The sequence below is a fragment of the Dicentrarchus labrax genome, unplaced genomic scaffold (assembly GCF_905237075.1).
Source record: "Dicentrarchus labrax unplaced genomic scaffold, dlabrax2021, whole genome shotgun sequence".
Taxonomy (NCBI): domain Eukaryota; kingdom Metazoa; phylum Chordata; class Actinopteri; family Moronidae; genus Dicentrarchus; species Dicentrarchus labrax.
The window spans coordinates 20,242,418-20,268,659 of record NW_026136703.1 but is presented as its reverse complement, the minus strand read 5'-3'; the positions used below and the strand labels follow the sequence as shown (position 1 = coordinate 20,268,659).

The 26,242-nt window shown below is 38.0% G+C and overlaps 3 protein-coding genes across 4 annotated transcripts; 1 reads left to right on the top strand and 2 right to left on the bottom strand.

The window, feature by feature from the left end:
• Positions 1-2,573: 2,573 nt before the first annotated feature.
• On the top strand, positions 2,574-14,041 carry adgrf3a (adhesion G protein-coupled receptor F3a). Its single transcript, XM_051395758.1, has 18 exons — positions 2,574-2,893; positions 4,285-4,339; positions 4,452-4,464; positions 4,586-4,714; positions 4,829-4,978; positions 5,086-5,189; positions 5,334-5,392; positions 5,476-5,600; positions 6,588-6,809; positions 7,806-8,045; positions 8,148-8,270; positions 9,289-9,400; positions 9,843-9,915; positions 10,082-10,261; positions 10,717-12,054; positions 12,138-12,179; positions 13,062-13,097; positions 13,188-14,041. Exons 2-18 carry the CDS (start codon positions 4,292-4,294, stop codon positions 13,248-13,250), a joined length of 3,057 nt encoding a protein of 1,018 aa, XP_051251718.1. The 5' UTR covers positions 2,574-2,893; positions 4,285-4,291; the 3' UTR covers positions 13,251-14,041.
• LOC127361269 (ankyrin repeat domain-containing protein 66) lies at positions 13,471-15,315 on the bottom strand. Its single transcript, XM_051395769.1, has 3 exons — positions 15,141-15,315; positions 14,060-14,288; positions 13,471-13,855 (listed from the first exon to the last, which is right to left on the bottom strand). The coding sequence occupies exons 1-3, from the start codon at positions 15,277-15,279 to the stop codon at positions 13,717-13,719; spliced, it is 507 nt and encodes a 168-aa protein (XP_051251729.1). The 5' UTR covers positions 15,280-15,315; the 3' UTR covers positions 13,471-13,716.
• A 1,806-nt stretch (positions 15,316-17,121) lies between these two features.
• On the bottom strand, positions 17,122-26,204 carry LOC127361482 (tudor domain-containing 6). 2 transcript variants are annotated; one of them, XM_051396150.1, is made up of 4 exons: positions 25,893-26,204; positions 17,640-22,715; positions 17,454-17,509; positions 17,122-17,279 (listed from the first exon to the last, which is right to left on the bottom strand). In XM_051396150.1, exons 2-3 carry the CDS (start codon positions 22,693-22,695, stop codon positions 17,481-17,483), a joined length of 5,085 nt encoding a protein of 1,694 aa, XP_051252110.1. In that variant the 5' UTR covers positions 22,696-22,715; positions 25,893-26,204; the 3' UTR covers positions 17,122-17,279; positions 17,454-17,480. The 2 variants fall into 2 exon arrangements, with proteins under 2 accessions (XP_051252110.1, XP_051252111.1); XM_051396151.1 differs by having other exon boundaries at positions 25,914-26,204.
• Positions 26,205-26,242: the final 38 nt, after the last annotated feature.

Sequence of the window (26,242 nt, the reverse complement as noted above, 5' to 3'; positions counted from 1 at the left end):
TGGTCAGACCCAGGTTGTGCATATGTAATATAATGTTTATATTAAGTCACCTGTTTAATTGTTGATAATACTATGCTCCCTGTATTTAGAATTGATTGAATTTTTGTCAGAACGCTTCAATGAACCTGAAATATGTTTTAAGTATCTCATTCACATTTGATGAAGTTTCCTCTAATACAGTACAAGTTTGGACTTTTACTAGTTGCAGATGTGTTCCTCATAAATATCTGTTGACCGCACATTTGTATGTACAAGCCCAGTGTTTGCACAGTGACTAGGTTTATCCCAGTGGGATCAGAAAAAGGAATCTTTTATGTTTCGCTTATGTGGCTAACGACACTACGGAAAATGTTATAAATACATACTTACATACATACTTTTTTTTTTTTTTTTTACCATTTTACTAAATACTTAACAAAGACATGTTATGAAAACTGTTGTGAAATTCCCTAATTAAAATATTCAAATATGTTTGAATGTTTTCCGTTGTGAAGGAGTCCTGCAGGGAATTCGTAGCAGTGATGAAGTCTGCAGGTTTCTGTGACATCCTGTGTAATATTTACAGCCGTGGTAGCAGCTTGGTGAGGCTCTATGTAGCTAAATGCTAAACATCACCATGCCAACATTCTTACAATGGCAATGCTAACATGCTGATGTTTAGCAGGTATAATGTTGAAAATGGTCATCTGAGCATGCTAATATTTGCTTTTTAGTACTAAAGACAAAGTACAGTTGGCTGAATGTCACTGGTTTTGCAGGTATTTGTACGGTGGCCCTGAGAGCTCAACACACTGCCACTTAAAGGTCCAGTTTGTAACTTTTCTTCTACTGAGTCCGTCATGTTGAACCGCCTTGTTTCTATAGTACGGACAAACACTGGCTCTGTATAGGGCAGTATTCAGTTGGCTGCCATCCGCAACCTCAACACTAGATGTCACTAAATGTCACTGAAGTATAGCACAGACCCTGATAGAAACAGTTTCCAGGGGGAAAAAGTGATGCACACCCTGGAACAGCTAGGACACGCTTCATTTTAGTTCATCTTCCAACACACACATATACCGACTTCAGTCACTTCATGAGTCACAAACCATGTCAGCAAGAAGTGTCCCAGCCTTGTTCATCATCTTTCCGTTTCTACACTTGCAGCGTGTTTCTGTCTTTGGTTGTGTTTTTTTCACAAATGTTGTTTAATTGGTGGAGAGTTTCTTAACTTGCTTTTCTTCTAGCTGTTTGCATGTGATTTCTTAGAGGTCCAGTCGTAGGATTTAGCGGCGTCTTGCTGTGTTGTTTAACTCCCTTGTTTCATCCGCCCCTTCCAAGCACAAAGTAGAAACTACAGTGGCCAAAAAAAAGCAAAAAGGCCCTATCTAGATTATTGACTTCAGGTGAGTATAAAGTAATGAAAACATATTACAACACATTATGAATATTATATTCCATCTCTGCCAATAGATCATCCTAGATGTTACACAATGGACCTTTAAGTTGCTCAGTTTGGTCATAAACCAAATGATCAAAAAAAATTACAATTTATATTTCCAGAAATATTTGTCAAATTATTTAACTAATAACCACAAATGTGAACCTTATTCCACTCAGATGCATTAAAAAATGTTCTTCCCAATTCCGAAACAGCCATTCTAGGCTGATTAGCTAGAAAACAACAGTTAAATATTTGGTTGATATATACTATCCAAAACATAATGGAACTGTATAACTGGATGACTACAGAAAACTAATTAGAGTACACCAATTGTTTTTCTTGTCCTTAATTTATTATTACATGTAAAGGGAGGGCTGGGATCAGGCGGGTATTGTTTGTGTTTGCTGGCTGCCTCCATGTTCTGTCTCTTTTTTCTGGAAAAGTGAACCCTATGGCTCTAGATGAGAATATCTCTGGATTACCATTTAGATTCAACCTCTGGGAACCAGTAGAAATGTTTGTATCATATTTCACAGCAGTCCTTGCAGTAGCATAACAGTACTGTACAGAGATTTTTCATGCAAAACCAAAAATGTTAATTTCATAGTGACGCCAGAGATCAAGTCAGAAGATCCAATCCAACTTTATTTGTTAAGCACTTTAAAACAACCAAAGTTGACCAAAGTGCTGTACAGGAGAATAATTAAGACATCATAAATAAAAGACATAACAGCTCACATGAGGCGCAAAATAACATATAATACAACAATAAAATATAAAGACATAAATAAAATAATAACCATGCAATAACAAGCAATCAAAAAGTAAAAATAACAAATACAAAAAATAAATCAAGTAAATAAAGTCGACATCTTACTAGGTGTCAAAGGCCACAGAGAAGAGATGGGTTTTAAGACTGGTTTTAAAAACAGACAGAGAAGAGGCCTGTTTAATGTGCAGAGGCAGATCATTTCATAATTTAGGAGCAGACACAGCAAAGGCAAAAATGCCTAAAAGTCAGACGGACCAACAGACAAACTATCAAAGATTGTCATCATTCCTCTCTTTTCTCCACCTTAGTTTGTCCCACCACACAGTTCATTCAGAAAATAAAGCAGATCTGCAGATTGAACAGTACCCTGACTGTCTCTTGCTATCTAATGACATGGTACATTATGTTGTTATAGCTTGACAGGCTCGCTCATAAACACCATTACACAAACACTGCATAGTCTCCATTTTTGAAAGTCAAATAAGCTCTGCATAACAGCGTTTTGTACTTTGCATGTCTGCAGTTAACTGTACTGTCGTTGTAGTATCCTGGAAACTAAATATGGTTTTTCATTTCCTTGTAAGCAGCTGCAACAACGGCTCCATCAGTGTGCTGCTGTCCTCTGTCGCAGACAGGTTCTTCAAACATCGTGAGGCTGCTGTGATGGTTTTCTGAATAAAGACTGAGGGAAACAGGTCAGTTGATTTTTATATGTCGATTATCTTATGCGATATACATATTTCATAATTCATATTCTTTTACAAAATGTGTGTTATGTGTTGCATTAGATGTTAGAATAAATCATACAGCAAAACAATTGGCACCTAGTTTCACAGAACAACTGATAAAGCATAAATTTCTAACACAGAATTGCTTTAGGAAGTGATTTCTGAGTGGTATTATGGCCAGGAGAACCAGTTAAAGTTATTTTAAACCCTATTTTATGTACATTTGGGCATTTGATTATTATTTTAAAATATCTGAATCAATGTTCTAAGTATAGTCTTAGTAAGTCTAAGTGTTGTACAGATTGTAAAGCCCCTAAAGGCTAATTTGTATATCCATAAAACTTGAAAAATCATTGCATTGGCAACAAAAATGAAGACTGACAAAATGAACAGTCTGAGAAAATTATATGAAGAAGTTTGATCTGCTCCCTCTGTCGTCAATAAGTGCTCCCTACAAATAAGGCCTGAGACTGATACAAATATTTTTGTAGCTTTTAGTAACATACTCATTAATTATGCTGAATGCCATTATCCTAATTTCATCTCAGGAATTCAGAGCAATAATAAAGCAATTATCTAACCTTACTTAAGTAACAGTTAAAAGTGGAGTATAATCTGAGGAACAGTTAAAATAAACCTTAATGAAAAGTTTCTCATTTACAAACATCTCAAATATAAAATATTGCAACATTTGCCCACTCTGTAGGGACTCGGCAACAAAAATGAATACTGACTAACATAAAATGTTAACTATGTGAAGGCCAAAGTTCTATCTGCTCCCTCTGTCGTCAATTATAAAAAGCCTGAGAGAAATATATGTAAGATGTGTAGCATTAACTGTTTTAACACAGAGAGTTAATTCCTCATTGATTGTTCTATAGGTTAAAGGAGATATGTCTGGGTCGTATATTGATAAATCATCGGCACGCTCTTGCGTCTCCACTTTCTCCAACAGCACAAGAATGAATCCAAAATAATCTCAGATATTAGCTGCTGCCATCTGTAAAGTCTGTGGTTGGGTCAGGGTTGGAGCCGCCGAATCGAGATCGATATATCGGCTGTCAATCATGACATGAAACCCCCTTTTCAGAAGAATGAACAAAATATACATAAGCATGATAAAAACTACCTAAAATTACAGAAACCATCTGTGGGGGGAAATGTATTTGACCCATCTGTTAACATGGAGGCAACGGGCTTTATGACAGCCAGCAGGGGAAGATAGAGATGTTTTGGCTTCACTTTTTGAGCGCTGTCATGTCGTCAATCTTTATTTATGTTGATGTGTTAAACGGTTACAAAATGTATGTAAGCAAAAGGCAAAAGAAATGACTTCTTATGTTGTTAATTATTTACAGGGACAGGATGTGGCTCTTTATAGTGCTTTACATCCTGGGGCTACACACCTTTCAGGTACATCAGTATCATAGATCTTAAAATTAAAAACATTAACATTAAGGACAAACATTAAATTGCATTGAATGAATGAATGAATGAATTATTCATTTTCTTTTGACTTTTACAGGCTACTGGACAAGGTAAAATGATTTGTATTTTTAGTTTATATTTTTTTCAGTGTAACATTGTTCTTAAACAGATATAGTGTATGTGACACTTTGAAATGTACTGCATGTAATTTGTCTATTTTGCATGTTTCAGGCAATTCAACACAAATGTACTATGCCACGCTGACAATAGATGAAAGTGCAATTGGAAACATAACGGAGTTACTGAAACCTTTTGTGAATGACTCAGCTGTGTACGTTGACAACCTGTCCAAGACGACATGTAAACATTTTTAATATTTAATTTAATACTGAATGTTCTGATTGATTTTAACTGGGGAAAAGGGGATTGATCCTCACTGAGTAAAACTATTATGCTTTTTTCCTCCCTAATCAGACTGTCAAAGTACCTCGACTAACAGAATCTGCACATGCGAGACAGGCTTCATGTGGACTAAAAAGATTTGTGAACCTTTTAATTGTTGTAACACCAGGATCTGCCACTTTTCCAAAGACATTGCTCACATGTGTGTTTCAGACAAATCAGGTATTTGATCATTTTCCTGTGTTTGCATGTGTATATGCACTATGTGTGTATTTCTGTGTATGAAGCATCTAAGTGTCCAATAAACTGACAACTTCTTTTCTGCACAGTTACCGTCAGCGGAAGCCTTACGTTAAAGGGAGATAAATATTACCCTTGTCTGGACAACGAAAACAAGGGCTTTGAGAATTGTACAACCACGTTGTGCACTGAGGTAAAAAAATATTTATGAATAAACAGCACATTATTTAATGAATTACATTCATCAGCTCAGGAATCATGTAATTAATTTAGAAAATATCATTTGTCGACAATATACTGAATAATGTATTTAGTGTTATGAGCTGTTGTCTTTCAGATGAAAAAAGTCTACAGCACTTTGAGCGGATTTGACAACTTAAAAATCACCAGCTACAGGTACTTGCTTTGTTTTCCAAATAAAATTATAATTTTTATGTTTTCAATATGTATCTGAAATCCGTATTTTCTCTTCACTGAAGGCTGGGAAGCGTCATCGTAGATTTTGAAATGGCTTTTGGTCAAAATATCAACATATCATACCTACAAAGCTTATCAGAAAATCTGAGCAGTTCCCTGAGAGGAAAACTAAAAATGGAGACTACAGGTAATTATATCAGAGGTAGGAACTAACAAAGTAACAAATACTTTGTTACTGTGCTTAAAGGACCAATGTGTAGGATTAAGTGGCATCTAGCGGTGAAGTTGTAGATTAAAAACTAACTGAACAACTCTTGCGTCTCAATTTAGAATGAGAACAAGTGTGAAGTACGCAGGAGAAACTAAAGTTAAACCTGTGAAAAACATAAACAAGGCTCAATGTAGATTCAGTATTTGGTTTGTCCATTCTGGGCTTCTGTGGAAACATGATGGTTCAACATGGTGAGCGTCTGTAGATAAAAACAGCTCATTCTAACCTTATGAAGATTCCTATATTCAGGTAGTCAAGTATTATATTCAATAGATCCTCCTAAATGTACCACACTGGACCTTTAAGTATTTTTTACTTTTCTGACAACTTTTTTACTTTTACCCCCGACATTTATACACAAATATCTGTACTTAATTCTCTTTACATATTCAAAACAGGCTCATTGCTTCTGTTTGAATTAATTTCTTTGCACAGAAACAGTCAGTAGAAATGTCTTTCAGAGGAACCAAGACTTATACTTTGAGTACGTTTCAGGCAGTGAGACCAGAGCTTAAGTGCAGTATGGTTTTCTGAAGTCATCATTGGAAACTGTTTGGAAAAGGGCAGGCACACAAAAAAACAAAAAAACTCAGCAGGCGACTATAACGGCTAACTTCAACCAAATCAGATCAACAAACCATATAGCGTACTCAAACTCTTACTGAAGTCAGTTGGGAGAAGAGTGAAACGTTTTCTCTTCTCTCAATGAAGAAATACTCTCCAGTTCTGATGTTACTGATGTTAGTAACATCTATGCTAATCTCTATGCTGCCCAACCCTGTAGATGCCAGTACTTCCACAAAGGACGCTGATTAGTCCGCATAGATTCAAGCCTGGTAAGATGGATTTCAACACCTAGGTTTCTATACTGATTAAACTTTTTTCTTTCTTTTTTTTTTGCAGGTGTTGTTACTTTACACATGCCAAGTAAGCCTGTGTGTCAGGACGAACCACATATCATCCGTTGCACTCTAACACAGCCGCTGGATACCAAAGAACCACCGAAGTGGGAGCTGAAAAGACAGGGCCAAAAGTTTGAAATAACTAATGGCACAGAGTCAGATGTGACAATCAAACCACTGGAGACCACAGTCAAACTTAATAACATATCAGAACTCTGGGAAGGTATATTTGTTTCAGCCACTGTATTTTACATGTCATATACTTAGTCTGTCAACTGGAGTGTGTCAATAAGTAATCACTGATTGAAAGTTACTATGTAGTTTTACTTAAAGCAGCAACAAGGAATTTTCATTTTGTGTTGATTCTGGCGGTATCCGACCAAAGCCGACCTCGTGGCAGGCTTCTTCTTGTTGATGGTTTATGTAGGTCATATAGAGGCATCAGTATTAACCTGAGACTGTTTCATAACCAGTTAAAAACTTCTTCTAGTATGTTTAAGTACAATTTTAAGGTACTTTCCACTTGATGCTACTACACTTTGGAGGGACCCCGCCTACATTTATCTGACAGCTTTATTTCTAGTCACATTGAAAGTTAAATTAGAACTGGTGTTGGGGAGTAGATATAGCCTTTTGTGGCTCCAGAGCAGGGCTGCCTAAACTTTGTTTGTTGGAGAGCCTAAACTGAAGCTTAATGCTGGGCCACGGGCCAAAAGCAAACACTGATTATAATGTATTGTTAAGATGCAAAATGGTACTTGGATATTGGACCTGGGCAAAAAGTCACGCTTCCCACTGTGCTCTGATAATGAAAAAAATAATGAATGATGAATTATCCTACAGTATATATTTAAAGGTGCATTGTGTAACATTTATAAAGATCTGCTGGTAGAAATGGAGTATAATAGGGGTTTTTACCTGTTTACCATCAGACCATCAGTGACAAGTTTGGCTATTTCTATAAAATTATTATTAATGCCTGACACTGGGTCGGATTTGGTCAGATTCTCCTTGAAATCAATGAAACGAGGTGGTTGAAACACTCTGAGGACCCTTTTTTGCTCATGGTGTCCACCAGAATCAACAAAAACAACCAAAAACAAAGTTCCTTTTAAGTACAGTAGCTGAGTAAATGTGCTTAGTTACTTTCCACCACTGAAAATCACATTAAAGTTTAACACTAAGTGGCTGTAACTCTCATCCCTGTTCTTTTTCTTAGGAGAGTACATGTGTCTCTATGTCCAAACATCAGAGTATTACACAATAACCCACAAAGCCATATCTGAACTGGACGCATCCCTTAGGGCAAAAATTGACATCACCGTGACTCCAAGTTTTCCGCACTGCGAAAAGGGCATAGATAGACTGACTGTACATATCACATGTCAGACACAGAATAGGAATGAAAATCAGACTGTGAAATGGACAAGCAACTGCACGACGATAGTGCAAAAAATTAGTAAGTGCATTTTCTTGTGTTAATCTTAATTCATTTAAATTAATCCTTGTGCAAATCCCTATGAATTTGAAAATATATGACCTGCATATGTGATCTTTGCAGATACCACTGCGTCAGCGATTGTTGACTGTAAATCTGGAAGCAGAATTCCAAATATAATGTGCAGTTTTGAAAACACATGCCAGCAAGTCAGCCACGCTAATACTAATATCAATATCATATATGGTATGTTGTAGTATATATCACTCATATTTCATAGTAATATGTTCTACTTTTGGCATTTTATTTGAGTGTGAATTTCATGCACCGTATATTGCCCTCACATGAACAAAATATAGTGTCTAATATACATTTCTTTTAGAAAAAACCCACAACAATGCTTCAACTTTCATAGATATGTAGAATAGAATATGGACAATGATTATTATTTATTTATTTAGTGTCTAAAATCTCAGTTAACTGCCCACTCTTGAGTGAACTGTGTTATTATGTGGGGCAGTGGTTCCCTGGGCCGTTCAAGGCAAAGCAGTTTCTAATGGCAACCATATCTAACAGGTTGTAAATGTCTGAGTTGTGACTTCAACCAAAAAAAGTGATCTGTGATCAAATATTTTAAAATAATAATAATGTTTATATCCAAAACCTCTCTCTTCAGCCAATTTTATTTTTTTTTATATGAAGGTGTCATACTGTTTATGTGGTCGCTGAAGTAAGCTGCAATACCTTTGGCAATATTAGTAAAGATAAGAACAGTAATAACTCCAGCAGCCATGCATGAACTACATATAGTAGGTATAGGTATAAAGTAAGCATATTATACATAATAACAGTGTGATGCTACGAAATATGTATAATACTGTATATAAAGAGAAAACCCTGATATACAAAATTACTATTGCATTAGTTTACAGATATGTTACTAATACTATGTATTAATCTTACGTAGTAAAGAGCCAGTTAGTGAGTGATTGAGTATTTTTTCACAGATACTACATGTTTTTTTAATGAGCTGAACCTGTGACCCCTTTCGGGTGTCCAGCTCCCCAGTTTGGGAACCACTGATGCAGGGAATATTGAATGAGTGAATGAGGGAGTGATTTTGGCCAAAGCAAATATTTGTATGATATATGAAATATATATAAAACATAATTTCATGCTAACATATATTAGTTGTGTATGTGTATGTGTATGTGAATATTTAATATATGTAATAAATTATAAACCCAACTTTTCTTTAAAACAGAAAATGATACATTCTGTAAAGCTGATGGTGATTGGAAAAACACCAAAGCTGGATTCACTGCAAGGTTACAATGCAAATATTCAACAGGACAAAGACAAAGGAGCTGCAGTAGGTGGGGCTGCAATTAATGATCAGTTTTATTGCCATTTCTGATTAATCCATTAATTGTTTGGTCTATATATTGTCTGCAAATAATGGAAAATGCTCATCTCAATTGCTTAGACAAAGAAAACTAGAAAATATTAAATTTGAGGAACTTAAAGGTCCAGTTTGTGAAGGCACTACTGGCAGAAATGGAATAAAATATTCATAGATATGTTATAGAATGAGTCGTTTTTATCTATAGATGCTGCAGGTCGCCTTCCGTTGTTCTACAGCAGCCCAGAAGGGACAAAACAAACACTGGCTCTAGATAGGGCCCTTGTAACGGGAGGGTGAACTATGCTGCTAGATTTAGCTGCCACTAAATCCTACCCACTGGGCCTTGGTTCCTCAAATTGAATATTATATTTGTTGACGATTACCTTGATAAATGAATCACCTAATTGTTTCAGCTCGGGGATATGGGGAGCGGAGGTTTCAGGGTGTGTGAATAATGAAGTGACCAATGTGCTGCAGAAAGCAACCGTAAGTCTGACTTTAATAACCAAAGGAAATAAAATGAGATCTTCATCATTTAATATAAAAGTGACTCATACCGAACCAACTCACAGTAGCATTTTTTGGAGAAGAAATCTGAGCTGACAATTTTCATTCTAACACAATTAATTCTCACTCGTAAATGTTGTTACAGATTGTTGACATTGGACTTGGCAAAACAGATGATAACGTTGCACAAGTGTTTTCCCTCCTCGGGAAGGTCACTAATGACTCACAGTCTATCAACACTTTTGCCAATATAAATGCAACTATTGCAATACTCAACATTTTGAGTGAAAAGAATAACATAAAGGCAAATTCAACAGCAACAAATGTAAGTATTACAGCATATTTCATTATCTTCTTAAATTTTGCATATGCAAATAGACAAGAATAATTACACAATAAATATTTTGTCACAGTTTTCACAAATCAAAGCAATAGAAACACAGCATTTTACTTATCTAACAAAGAAATTGTTAAGAAATCAGGTAAGAGATGATAAAAAATGAAAGAAAAAAGAAACAAAACAATAACAACTACTATTTCGACCAGTCACAGGTATCAAATCAACCAGGACTCAAATCTTAAGGATTGTAACTTTAAGCTGCCAACAATGATTATTTTGTACCAATATTCAATGTAACTACTGTCAAACAGACATATTTGCATTGGTACATATTCCATATTCTTTTTCATAATTATTATGAGCAGTGGAATGGCCTTTTCTAACTTTGAGCAGACATGTCTTAAGTCAACTGCAACTGAAACAAGCTTCCTTCTTTTCAGGACTTTCTTGAGTCATCCAGCAATTTGCTGGAAAGGTCTCTTCAAGCTTCATGGGAAACAAAGCTGAACGGAAGCCAAAACCCCCTGGCTGACACATATTTGAGATCTGTTGAGAAATTAATTAAGGTGGCAGACATAACAAATGCCCCTAAAAAAAAAAAAAACATAGAGGTAGCAGCATGCAATTCCACACAGAGTTCGATTTGTACCAACAAGGTGTTCAATGTCACCGTCCAACTTAAAGGTTCAGATGATGTCCAAGTAAAAACAGCTGGGTTTCAAGAACTGGAGAAGTATTTGCCCAACAACCACACAGAGTTCAGCCCCAACAGCATTGTCGTGTCAACAACTGCTGATAACCAACAACGGAGTCCGGTGTCCGTCACAATTAACTTCCAACTGCTCAAGCGGAGGCCTCGCAACGTTGATATAAAGTGCGTGTACTGGGACGAGAATATACCAGGTTGGTCACCAGAAGGATGCGAATGGCAAGGTCATTATAGGGAGACAGAATGTGTTTGCCAACACCTGTCCTCATTTGCCATTCTAATGTCAAAGTATCCCCTGAACATCCCTGAGTTAACAAAGATAACCTACGCCGGACTGTCTATATCAGTAATATGCCTTGTTATTAACCTTCTGATCGAACTGACTGTCTGGAGTGCCGTGGTTAAGACAAACACTTTATATCTACGCCATACTGCCCACGTAAACATTTCTCTCTGTTTGCTAATTGCAGATTGCTGTTTTTTAGCGTCTTCTGAGCCAAAGAAAATTTCAGAAATCATGTGCGGTGTCTTTGTCGTGTTGAAGCATTTCTGTTACCTGTCCATGTTCTTTTGGATGTTGTGTCTGAGCAGCATACTTCTTCATCAAGCGGTTTTCCTGTTCCATAATGTGAGCAAGAAAAACTACCTCCGGTTCTCAATAGTCCTGGGCTACGTGTGTCCTCTGCTCATTGTTGCTGTCACACTTCTTGTCTATAAGGCCGGTGCTGAAGGCCATTACTTCTCCCACGAGACCTGTTGGCTTGTTTATGATGGATTTATGAAAGGGTCAATCCACACGTTTATCATACCAGTGGGTATAATTATTTTTATCAACATTTTCTCCATGGTGGTGGTAATCATGAAGCTTTTGGATCACCCTAAGGGCGTAGACAAATCTCACGACAAAGAAAAAAAGGCGGCCCTAACTGTCATGAGGTCAGTCGTCCTTCTGACGCCAGTCTTCGGTCTGACTTGGATGTTTGGGTTTGGTGTAATGCTTCTTGATCTCACATCTGGGATCATGGCTTACATCGTCAATTACATCTTTACGCTGCTGAACGCATTCCAGGTACGGTCAATACAATCTTCCAGTAAACATCTAGAGCAGTAAAAGCATTTCTCGTCCAGTAACCAATGTCGTTTCATTTGCAGGGTTTGTTCATTTTGTTAACCACGTGCCTGGGGGACAAACTGGTAAGCTAGTTTTACACCTAAAAATAAATTGCCTACTTGTCATGTATTGTTTTATTAAGTCCCGCCCCTTTTTGCTCTGTCCTCCAATAACAGTTTAACATGTAGGAACCTCAGGCAACTCTCCCCTTTTCCTGTAGGCCTACTAACATAATGCTACATGCTACTAAACTTGGTTGGTTCGATGGTTAAAAGATAAAAGCGACAACTTATGTAAATTGGCTGGCTAGTTAGCCAGCATTTTGCTAACATTAGCTAGATAACATCAGATATATATAGGCCTATTCCGCTTTTATCCTTTAACCACCTTAAAAATGTGGTTGTCTTCTCAACATAAATGAGCCTAGCACATATCTAAGTACAGGAAAGGAGGAAGTTATTGGAGCATAGAGGAGAAAGGGGCGAGACTCAATTATATCTAGTCTCAGTTAGTCTCAATTCTGGCTTCCCACAATTAAATTAATGTGATTACGATATTAATGTTTGCAGCTGCAGCCTGGGTACTTTTATTCCCAGAAAAAAATGCAGTTTGAAGTTACTGCTGCAGCTTCATATTAAAAGCATTTTACTGGAGGAACATGAGCTAACTTTTATTTTGCAGTGAAAATATTGTGATCTCAGTGTGATTAATCGTGCAGCCCTGGTCTCAGTAGGAGCTACAACATCTGGATAGTTGCCATTGGTTATTGTAGCTATTCTCTATTTAATTACATTTATTTAAAAGTGCAGTGAGAGTACATTTATCCCAGTAAGGGATTACAATGTCAGTAATCAAATAAAGTCCTAGGGATTGTATCCGATTAACAACACACTGTAATTTGTGTAATTAGAAATGCAAACAGGTAGTATAGCCTCATTAAAACGGTTTTAATCCACTTTTGACAGACCCGTGAAGCACTGCTGAATCGTCTTACAAGCAAGGTTAGTGCACTACACTTGGTTTAATCGTATATATAAAATACCAAAATGACTACTGAGTGATTTTACACATCCATCTCCTCTGCTCCCCAGACCAAGACTCACACATCGACTAATGACAGCACCACAAAGTTAGAATCAACTATGAAGAAGTGAAAATCATCTCAAACATGTGCACCGTGTGTTTAGTGGCGGTGAGGTCACAACCAACTGAACACCCCTCACCTCACCCATACTTACTTATTTATACTGCCATTTAATTTCTGTATTATTCTGCCAATATACCCCCTAAACCTTTCACACTGGACCTTTAAATCAAAACATTTTACACATAAAATCAAAGATATAAGCACAATATGCTACATTTACTCTCTGATTTGATTATTTGTCTCTTGTTTATTTTGGTTTATTATCTGTGATACATGTTAAGTCCACTGCACAAAGTTGTAATGTTTATTTAGTATATACCTATGTGTCTGATATTTCAATTAAACTACATATTAATATCAAATGTGGTTTAAGCAATACTGTATTTTACATGTTTTCCATGAGTGAAGTGCTGAAATGCCACAGAAACACTGTTTACTGAAAGGCTACTTTACTGCGTAACTGTAAGTTAGGCCTACGTCTGAATGTTGCTTTTAGAGATCCTGTTTTCTTCGTTTTCTTTGCCCTGTTCTGCCCAATCCTCGTCTGTGTCATCCAGTGAAATCCCTTTTTGGGCGGCCACCTTGCGGTAGGCCTGGCACTCAATTTCTGCTCTGCAAAACACAAAAACAGGGCAATTTTACTTGTTTAACTTCTGTATAAAGTCACTGTATGAGACTATTAGGCGGACTATTTGAAAGAAAAAGCATTTTCATGTAAAAATAAAGTTTGATTAAAGTATGACACATGTCAAGGAGGTATGATTCATAAATAAAACCAGTGGTGGAAAAATTAGAAAACCTGGTGTCATTTCATACTTTTTAAGGAATCGAACGCAGTCCTGGTGTCCATATATTTCAGCTATTCGCGCTGGTTTGTCTCCACAGCAGTCCTCCTTGTCTATAGGCGCATGGAGGGAGTGCAGCAGCCGCAGCACAGCCAGCCGGCCGGACTCTGCGGCGAAGTGTGCAGGGGTCCATCCGTGCTCCGTCCTCAGGCACGGCCTGGCTCCGTGATCAATGAGGATCCTGACCGTTTCTGTATGTCCTGTAGAGAAAAGGCATCCCACTGTGATCTGACACCTTTAAGAACCTGGTGATTTTCCTTTAATATAGTCTGTTAAAAACTAATTATTTACTGTGATAAAGGACAATATGACTCTTATTCTCTAATTATTACGACAAGAAGACTAAAGAGATAAAACTGTGTGTGGAGGAAGCAACAAGAAAACCAAGAAATTCAGTAATTCCACAAAAAGGGCGCAAAACACAGAAGGCATAATCCATTTATCACTTAATTGATATCCATCCATTTATCAGTTAATTGTAATTGTTGTTCAGGCAAAACAAGACTTATGAAGATCACATGTTGGGAACATTTCTCAAGATTTTTTTTTTAAACCTTTTTTAAACTGAGAAAACAATCCATCAAATAATTGATAATGAAAATAACCTATAATGGTTAAAGCCGTTAATGGTTGGTAAAGAATCCCAAATTGATTGATAATTTGGTTTTTAATATGCCTAAACAGACTAATACTTAATTGCTACTAAAATTATTATAAATAAAGTTATTGATGTTTCCTATAGCCAAAAGTTGTGTTTACACCTCAAAACACAATGAAACAAGCAAATAAATTGAACTGTGATCAGTAAAAAAAAGCACAATAATTATTCACATTTCAACCCAAAGTACAGTATGTGGATAAATCATTTGTACAGGGTTTAAATGTGGATGTATAGACATTATTTGAACAGAAATGAACAGTAAGTGCTGGAATTAAGGAAAATATATGACTTTTCACAGCATTTTGGACACCTATTCGCGTGTACACTTTTAAAACTATTGATATATAGGGTGTATGAGAAAAATGGATCCGGTCTATGTCCACTTACTTACCTTTAGCTGCAGCCCAGTGAAGAGGTGTCTTGTAGCTCCAGTCGATGTCTCTCTGATTGGGATTGCATTTATTTTGCCCCAGAATTTCCTCAACTTGGTCGAAATCCCCCGCTGCTGCTGCCTGGTGCAACTCTGTCATTTCGTTGCAGAGGTTGCCAGGCAACAAGTTGATCAACACAAGATGGAGCCAAGCGTTAACCTGAACCTGCAAACGGTGAATGCTGCCACCTGCTGCAGATAAAGGTGAAACCAGGCTGTGTCATAACCAATGATGGGCTAGTTACTTTTAAAAAAATTACTCGTTATTCTTTTAAAAAAGTAATATAAATACTTATTTCTCCCTGCAAACAGTAATTAGTTACACTTCTAGTTAGATTACTTTTATGCTACTCCCCACAAAATTGTGTCCCTTCTCCCCAAAATTCAGATTTATGACGATTAAAAATCCAGTTTTGTTTGTTAAAATCAAAGTATTGGGAATAAAGTTAAAATTAAAGTAATGGGAATTACAAAAATAAATCCAAGGATGTGATTGGATTGATAGATTTCAAATTAGTAGCAGATAACAAAAGTAATACTACAATTATTAGTATAATTTTTGAGGAGGTACCTGTAATATCATTCCTTAAATGTATTAGTAATAAGTTACACTACTAGTTACTGGAGAAAGTAATATTATTACTGTAATATTATCACTAGTAATGCGTTACTGCCCAACACTGTACATAACACACTGATGAAGCTGAACTTCATGATCATGATGCGCTTGTAAAGTGTCATTTAATATCGCACAGAAAGAATTAAGTTAGCTTTTAAACGGCTATGAATTAAAATTTAAGCGAAGCGACCCTGAAGCTAACATTTGCATGACGTCATTCAGACCAAAATGGTAAAAAAAACAACCAAAAACACAATTATTTAAACGAAAAGTTCATACCAATACTTCAAGCCTACATTTTTTAACACAAGCACATATTTTAAATATAAAACAGAACCACTGAAGTAGTAATAATAGCATTTCAGTAAAATCTTAGTAGACACCTTTTAGAACAAAATCAGTCAGTATTATTACAATCTATTGCAATTATTAGTTAAACATCGTAAATTAATACAATATCAAACTTTAATGACATTGAAAACATAATTTCTAGCGCCTCAAAATTTCTTTTATGAAATACAATTAAGATTCTTACTTAGAAATGAGTACACTGGCAGTCAGTAATTAAGCTTCATGTGGGTTGTAAACAAGATTCAAACCAAGAATGTACTGAGGGTTGAGGGGGAGTCCAAAGATAGATCTGCATATGTCACAAAAGATAGTAATCTGACATGAGTAATATGGTAAGACTTGTGTGAAGCTATTCTATCATCTACTATAAAAGCTAGAAACAGAATGACATAACTTCCTCAACTCTACCTCACACCACAATGATCAGAGATACGCTTCTAGGAAAGTTGACTGTACCTGCCTGTGCATCTGACAAAACATGTGAATTAATCTCTCATTAGACCTAGAACGTTCATTGGGGAATTTTACCAATATTGGTGCGCGTCTAGAAACGTATCAAAGATCTTTTTATGAATTTATATTTTTCCTGGAAGTGTTTACGAATTACATTAAAGTCGAACTCTTTCTTAGAAGGCTATGAAAACTGAGTGTTCCTCTTGAAAAGATCACCCACATTCTCAAGTTTGGATATAATTAATGTTTTTTAAAGATTTGGCAGCATAAAACCCTTTCAAATATCTCCAAGCAACCCATTTTAAATGTGGGTTCGGTTGGGGAAGGATCTGGAAGTCTGTCTGTTTTGTTTGAACCTCAGGACACTTCAGGAGTTCTTGGTGAACACATAACTGCAACTCAGATTTAAACTCCAAATTACCAACATTTGATCACTTTCATCTAAAAAATAATGAGTGATTGTATCATTCAACATAGTTTAACCTGAGGAAAGAACCTCCATTTGAAAAATTCATCCCCTTATGCAAGTACTGTATGTTTATTGACACAAATTAACCACATTCATTTCATTTAGTTAGTAAAATTAGATTTGGTAACATTTCAATCGTCTGTTCACAAAAGTCAAGAGAGCTCTGTCACAGCTGGATTTCCACATGGGCAGTTATCTGGGTCCGGAGCTGAAAACAGACAAAGATTATATCACATTTTAAAACATTCAATTTAAAAGTGCTTTCATTCATTCTTTACTGATGGATTTACTTTGTGAGACCTGCATGAAATTACTCAAATATCAATAATTCACCATTCAGTTGTTTACCATTAATGAAATTGTGAGGAAAAACAAGTCCTACCATTCATTCCACTGCTTTTCAGTTACTTTAACCACCCTCATCATCATCCTGGTCACCTACAGATGAGAAATCAAATGGCATTAAACAACTTGTAAATATGACAGTCATTAAAAATCTAATAAATCTAAATTGGTAACAAGACCTTTCTATGGTTTCAAGAAGTGACACCAAGTATAGTCGACTAACCTGATCCCACCCCGTCTGTCAAGGCATGGTTTGTGTCCAGAACTTTCCAGTATTTCTCCATCAGTGTATTCACAACTGCTCCCTCAAGCTCGATTTCCACTGCATATTGAGAAACTGCAATCTCTGAATGGTCTTCCATGTTGAACACTGTCACACTGAGTGGTTTATCAACCAAGAGATTGTGGAAGTCATCATAAACACTGTCATCCCAGGAGCCCTTGGACTCATCAAATCCTTTCAAAGAACATAGAAATGCCTGGGGCTCCTTGTCCAGCAGACTCTGAGGCAGTGGTCTCACATTCTTGATGTCAACATCAGACTCATTTCCATAGTCAACAAACACAACATGGAATGCATCATCAACTCTGTGAATCACTTGAGCTCGATACCACTGGCTGTCAGTGGAAAACAGAGCGAGGCATGGACTGCCAGGACCAAGAGTCTTAGGGAACATAATGTCCTGCTCTGTCTGTCCTGCTTCCCGAGCAAGCCTCGACACTTGGTTGAGCTCCTCTGTGTTGGTGTACTGACACCAGAAGAAATTAGGTTCCACAATACAAGAGGCGTAAACCATCTCTGTCTGGTTTTTCAAAATGTTTGGATTCTTGTACATGCATGTATTAATTTTTTCTTTGGAAATACTGAGGTGTGCCATCTCGGAGTCAGTTTGACCATCATCGAGGAAAGTTTCTGGTTCAAGGCTTTCTATCAAAACACTTTCTTCTGCAAATGGTTTCCAGTATTTCTGCATTGCTGCATTTACAACCACTCCCTCACACTCAATTTCCACTGCATATTGAGAAACTGCAATAGCTGAATGGTCTTCCATGTTGAACACTGTGACACTGAGAGGTTTATCAACCAGAAGATTGTAGAAGTAATCAAAAACACTGTCATCCCAGGAGCCCTCGGACTCATCAAATCCTTTCAAAGAGCACAAAAAGGCCTGAGGGGCTTCGTCCTGCAGACTCTGAGGCAGTGGTCTCACATTTTTTATGTCAACATCAGACTCATTTCCATAGTCAACAAACACAACAATGAATGCATCGTCAAATCTGTGAATCACTTGAGCTCGATACCAGTGGTTGTCACTGGAAAACAGAGCGAGGCATAGACTGCCAGGACCAAGAGTCTTAGGGAAATTTAGGTCCTGCCCTGCATGTCCTGCTTCCTGAGCAAGCCTCGACACTTTATTGAGCTCCTCTGTGTTGGCGTACTGACACCAGAAGAAACAGGGTGCCACAATACAAGACGCATACACCTCCTCTTTTTTGTTTTTGGAGATGTTTGGATACTTGTACATGCAAGTGTTCACAGATTCTGTGGAACCATTAAGTTGTGCCGTGTTGGACTCAGTTTGACCACCCTGGAGTAGGTTTTCTGTCATAACATGTTCTGTGCAAATTGGTTTCCAGTATTTCTGCATTGTGTCATTGACAATTATGTTTTCACACTCTATTTGCACTGCATATTCAGGAACTGCAATCTCTGAATGGTCTTCCATATTGAACACTGTCGCTCTGAGTGGTTTATCAACCAAGAGATTGTAGAAGTCATCATAAACACCGTCATCCCAGGAGCCCTTGGACTCATCAAATCCAATCAAAGAGCACAAAAAGGCCTGAGGGGCTTCCTCCAGCAGACTCTGAGGCAGTGGTCTCACATTCTTGCTGTCAACATCAGACTCATTTCCATAGTCAATAAACACAACATGGAATGCATCGTCAACTCTGTGAATCACTTGAGCTCGATACCACTGGCTGTCACTGGAAAACAGAGCGAGGCATGGACTGCCAGGACCAAGAGTCTTGGGGAACATATTATCCTGCTGGGTCTGTCCTGCTTCCTGAGCAAGCCTCGACACTTTGTTGAGCTCCTCTGTGTTGGTGTACTGACACCAGAAGAAACGGGGTTCCACAATACAAGAGGCGTAAACCATCTCCGTCTTGTTTAGAGTAACGTTTGGTTTCTTGTACATGTAGGTGTTCACATTTCCGTCTGGGCAAGAAGAAAGGGAAAGTTGTGACATTTCCGAGTCACTGGGGCCACCTTCTATGGAAGTCTCTACCAACACAGTTTCTATGTCCTCAATAATGACATCCAAAGTTGGTTTTCTTCCTTCATCCAATGTCTTTTCATGTTTAATCCGTGGTGCAGATACATTAGTTATGGATTGTGAACTCATCTTTAGCTCATCTCTTGCACACATTCCATTACTGCTGCTGACATTATTTTGTTCTGTCATCTTTGTTAATAAAGACAGATTCATGAGCTCTTGTGTTAAAGATTCCTCATTTGGCACATTAGCGTGTTTTGAGCTGTACGAAAGTTGCTGGTCAGTCTGATGAACAGGACGAGTCATTTTTTGTTGTTTGATCTGTGATATCCTCTCTCTGACTATCACATTTACATTCAGAGATCCATTATAGAGTTCAACGATTAGCTTCCCTTTTGCCCCTTTTGCTACCACTGAAATAGTGAAACTATGGCCAATGGCCTCATCTGCAAACCACTGGCTGACTTCCTGTGGCACCTCTGCAGGGACATCGAACAGTCCAAGTGGAAAAGCCTGCACAGGAACAGACCTGGCGATAGTGGCTTCAGTGGGAAAGGGGATAATATCAGATTCATTCACTACTAAGGTATCACCAAAGTCCACAAAGTGCACTTTAAGTTTCGGAGAGATTTCTACAACTTGACCTCTGTACCACAGATTATCAGGGTACCTAGCAAAGCAAATACTATTAAGTCCAAGTGAATGATCTGTGCACTGTTGCTGGCCAATGAGTTGTTGACATTTTTTTGTCATTTTCTCAAATAAAGGAAAATTCCTATCCAGTTGGCAGTAGAATTGATTGACATTCTCTGAGGAAGATACCCACACATTTTCTTTTCCACCGACCTCAATATTGTGTGTGGAGTAACTGTATGCATCTGGTGAGATCTGGGGAGGAATTTGCATTTCAGCTTCATCCTGTGAACATGTCTGAGCCAGAAACTTGGAGGCACTTTCAGATGGTGTTTCAATATCTACCACATTAAGCATCTGACCTTCTTCATCAGACTTTACTGCTTTTACAATGCATTTCAACCCAATGTTTGACAGAGCACTGAAATCCACAAACTTCAGAAACTCAGTGACGGCAGTGGGATTTGTGGGATTCTTAAGATTGAATAAGCAACATTGAAAAGCCTGTGCATTCAGCCGCAAGAAAGCTGGATCAATGGGCCGCACATCTCGCAAATGGACTTTTTGAGTTTGACCATAGTCTATAAATCTCACATCTACAACAGGAGAGTGGTGACTTGCAATGATCCTTGCTCTGTACCACATGTCATTTTCTGGATTACGGGCTACAAAGGCGGACTCGACAAGTGGCTGAGGGTGGGTGGATGCATAGTGGTTTTGCAGGTCTTGCATAAGGAGTCTAAGTGAGTCAGCATTTTCTGTTGCTTGACACCAGAACTTCTGTAGACTTTCAATACAAGATATGTTTACATTGACACTACTTCCTACAGTCAACACATTGTCATCACAAGCATTTTGCACCTCAGAGGGGTCACCTGTTGGAAGATGTCCATTGCTTTCTACTAGAGGGTCTGGATGTTCTGAGCCATATTTTATATGGGTATCATCAGCGCCAGAAGGGACTACATCATCTGTCCTGTTTTTGACTGCTAGGTTCTTGGCGCTTGGCAAAGTTTCCTCCAGTAAAGCATCTCCAGGTGAACTGAGAGATGGTGAGGGAATGGATTCATCGTGCACATTAAGATCTTGTTCAGTCTTCGTTAGTGAAAAAAGTCTTGCCTTCTCGATAAAACAACTGTTTATGGATTTAGTATCATCTTCATAGATAGTGACATAATAGACATCTTGAGATATATTGTAGTGTTCAAACCTCGCCAAAACAGTCTGGTGCAGGAGCAGTGATTTCAAGTAGTCAATCTGGTCTGTAGTCCACTCTGTGCCGTTATCTTTTACACCATCAAGAGAACAGGAATATGTGATAACTGGCATTCTCAGGAACTTTCCATGCAGTGGTTTGATGTCTGCAACTGGGACCAATTCAGTTTTTCCTTCATCCACATGCAAGACTTCTACAGCACCATCGCTAGTCATGTTTTGTTTCAGTAACGAGCGATACCATCTGCCATTTAAGCCTCTAGCAGCACATGGATCCCCGCAGGTCTTTGGTTGCGTCTCTCCTAAATCTGAGCTCTCTTCATAGTGCTGGTGGATCTGTTCTGATAATATCTTTACTGCCTTGGAAAAAATTAGGAGTCTGCAAAACATGTTCTGTGGATTATTTACCTCAGTCACGATAATAGTTTCAAAACAGTCAGTTAATAGTTCTGGGTAAAAGTATTGGTCATGCTTCTCAAGTTGGTAATCAACATTCAGATTCTGTTCCTTTGTTATGCCGGAGGACTCAGAACCCTCTCCTTTGGGTAAATTAAGACATTTCTGTACAAGGCATTTAAACTCATCCACAGGTACCTTCTTTGCAACTCCGCATTTACACATGTGCTTGGAAACAATTGGTATGTCAAGGAGAATGATCCTGTCAGGCATCAGCACATGTTGAACCAGTCCCTTAAACTTCTTGCCAGGCAGAGACACCAAAAACGTTGTGGCTGCTACAGACCACTTATTCTCAAGGGAGAGGACATTTGCGAGTATGCATGATTCGGTTTCAGGAGGAACGACGGAACTGTCGCTCTGTCCCCATGCTAAAGCTTCACTTGTGGTGATATGGGGCTGTCCCTGGTCAATTAGAAAAACATTGTAAGTTTCACTCTCAATCAGTACAATCCGAGCTCTGTGCCAGGTGTCACTGATGCAAACCAGACAGAGGTCCCCTGGTTTTCCTTCTGGTCCATTAAACTTCCTTTTAGGAATCTGAATGTCCTCTCTCATCTGCTCATAAATATGCTTCCTTCCATCATCCATGTTAACCCATAGTTCCACAAGACCACAATCTGGGTTTAGGTTGACCCTTGTGATGAGAACAGGTACTTCTGATCCTGGTGTTGGAAGCCCGGGAATTGAACACATTGTAAAGTTCAGAGGTCAACCTGCAAAATAGAGAAAATAAATGTATTAATGTTGAAGAGAAAACTGCCTTTTAAACACTATTATAAAACACTAATGCCACCAATTAAAGAATTTCCAGAACAGTTCAGTTACTGTCTGAATTGGGCCAGGAAGTATAAGAGTAAAATACATTAGAGAATACAAACCTAAAAGTGTCGTGATAAGTTTCACACTCCACAAGCTACCCAGAGGCGCTGATGCTACAATGCCTGTGTGCTTCGTTCTGGGACAACATGGCCAGAGGTGGAATGATTTTGACCTCTTAAGACTTTGCCCCCTTGTTCTGGAAGAACGTGGAGTGTGACAAAGTGACGACCATGTTGGTGGTGGTGACGTGTTTTGTGTGAGAAAAGAGTTGTGGTCCACTAAATGGTACATTACATTATTTTTTTTACACAAAAACATATTTATATTGGCTTTTTTAGAACAAAACAGGGAACTTTTTTATGGTAATATGTGTAATTCATGACAAAGCAAAGTGGATAAAAAAAACTGCATTAGCTTTGATTACAGTAGGCCACATATTTTTCCTGAAATACCGGCCCCATGGGGGACACTGGAAGGGGAGGAACTTTGCCTCTCTATGCCCCCCAACCCCCCTCTTTTTTCTAGGTTTAATCTACCCTAACAGTTTGTTCAGAAAGAATAACATCGGAAGAGATGTGTACCTGTGGATAGATTAATTATTCTTAATTTAATGTAGAATCACTGGGTCTAACCGGGTCACCCCATGGGAAGGATCTGGCTATGTCCCTGCTTATCTGGCTGGCAAAATCATTTATATTTTTTAAGATAGCCCTTTCAGTGATCGAGTTTGACACCAATGTGCATCGTATCTCCCCCAGTGCTCGCTGAGGCTCGCTAGTTATGTGTGAAATGCACAAACTGGAGCTTCGGTGGTGAAGTCAGCTAGTGTTCTGCGTTTTATATTTGGCGCGGCAGCTGATATATTTAATAGACCTTGGAGTCTTGTCCATTTTATCATGGTAAGGGAGGGGCCACAGAATTTGAACTTAATTTTCAAATCCAAGCAGATAAATAAAAGCAGTTTTAAGACGTGTACCGTTAGAAAAATCACCTATATCAACATCAAATGCCAACAAGAACGAATTATGTGTACAGCACAATAAAAACCAGAGTGACCAGTTCCTTTAAATATCAGTGCATCAGGCAAAAGCCAAACAAGCAGAAGAACTGGCCTGTGGAAAGCGTGAACTGTTAACACATCCACTCTAACCCTAAACTTCTCTAAAAGTGACACATTGAGTACTGTATGGCATGAGGTAAGGAAACAGCTTTTACAGAAGATTGATAAAGTGTCACAACACAGTTTTTTTTATGAAGAGTGCATTTACTGAGCCTTGAATAGGCTAATTTTCACATAAAGTTGAAATTAAGACAAATGTGATTGTTTCACATCATATGGTTATTAAAATCCTTTGTCAGAAGAGCAAAGCCTTTGTTTTTCTGAAAGATACATCCCTGCAAAATCCAGTAGGGTCATTTAAGTACACAACAATGCTGTTTAATTGTAGAGAGGTATTTGTTATTTAGCCAGTCCCCAATGATATAAGTGGGGTGGTCAAAATACAACAGAAGAACTGTACGTTTTTTTCTAGGTTTAATCAACATTCAACTTTATTTGCCTCATTTCAGATGTACAAAAAAAGCCTGGTAGTCAGTTAGATTGGTGTGGCACCAGTTACAAACTGCAATTGCATTGTGTAGAAGAAGGAAACACCTCATGAATCATGTCAAACGCAGGAAATCTGCATCTGCATAAAAGGAGCAGTGGTCACGAGTAGACCTTCACCAACAATGATGAATATATAGTCTTGAGAAAGAGAAATCAACAGCTCTGTGAGCTTCAACGTGAACCAAACATTATGAGATTCACTAAACTGGTGCCATCCACGGTCCATCTACTCTGGTGAAGATGCCAACATGTTCAACAGGTATGTAGCGTAATTTTAACTTAATTTAGGAGCAATATGTGTGATAAAACTTACAATCGTAGCATCCAATTAGTTGGATAATCAAATTAATTACCTTTGGTGAAGTAATTAGCAATTATGTTAATGCTGCTCACTAGTGTAATGATGATCAAATAAGGAGAAATTCTTACTGGTTGACGTAGTAAGCACTGAAATTGTTTAAAGTTATATAATCAGGATACAAAAAGTGTAACTATCGTGGATTACAGTTGCAGAAAAATCGATGTAATTAGATTATAGTTACATTTAGTAAAAATAGGGATTTTTTTTGGCAGGATTACAAATTTTCCATTGTTCTGTTGTCTTATAGAAAACATAAAAATGTCTCATACACACAGGTAATGGAAAGTAATCAAGTTACGTTACTTAATACTTTGATTAGGTTACTTACTATATTTTTTAGCAGGTAGTTAGTAACTGTATCAGATTACATTTTTTAAAGTAACCCTCCCAACCCTGGATTTAAGCCAGTTTGGCTCTTTGCATTATGAAAAAAAACAATCTAATTCTGTTTAATAATTAATTTATAAAAACAATACAGTAACTGAATGGGAACATGATTATTAATGTTATTTTACACCAGAATTTACTCATCATCCTAGAAATAAGAATGTGATTCCTTGTTAGCTTGACTGTGAGACAATGCTGACATCACAAACTGCACATTGTTCAAAAGCACATGTTATTTTTACTCACTGGTTTTATATTTGTTTGGACGCTACAGCGGCTTTGTATCACTATTTTTAAGTTATGTCCCGCCCTCCTCTGCCTCTGATTGGCTTACTCTGACATTCTAAACCTGACTCCAACCAATCACTCGTCACGCCTGAACCTACCAACGAGTACCAGCCAATCAGAAGCAGAGTAGGGCGGGACATGACTTTCACTCTGGGGGATACAAATTGGCGTCCCGGCGAGGCAGTTTGGATGATGTGGCGATTTAATTTGCCCTAACCTCAGCCATTATGGGTTCTATATGCAGCCACAAAAACAATATTATTAATTTTCCAGCAGAGGGTAAATGTGCGGTTGCTCTGGCAACGTGTGTGGACGTCCCACTATCCAACACACACGCTTCACGTCGCCTTTCAAGGTGTGTTACAGGTGAAAAACCTTCATATAAAGCGTCATCAACACACAGCCAGGCTGCTTCTAAATACTCACACACAAGTCGATTTTCCTCACCGCGTTTGGTGCAAGCGACTCATCATCACTGCACTCAGTGGCAGGGGGTGGGCGGGCACTCACATGGGCTTTTTAAAGGTATTGATTGCATGCACATACCTGTGGGTGATTAGAAATACCTCCAATAATACATGCACCATGTAAAGCAGGCTGTTTATAATCTAGTTATGCTCACATGGGCGTAAATTCCAAATGCTGCACGATTTTAATGGCTGATTAAAAGTTTAACTCGCTGCTTTTTCCCCCCATTTCCATTTTTTAGTCGTACACGCGCACGCACACAGGTAAGCGCGCTGAGCCAATCACGCTGCACGCTCTCGGTTCCGTGT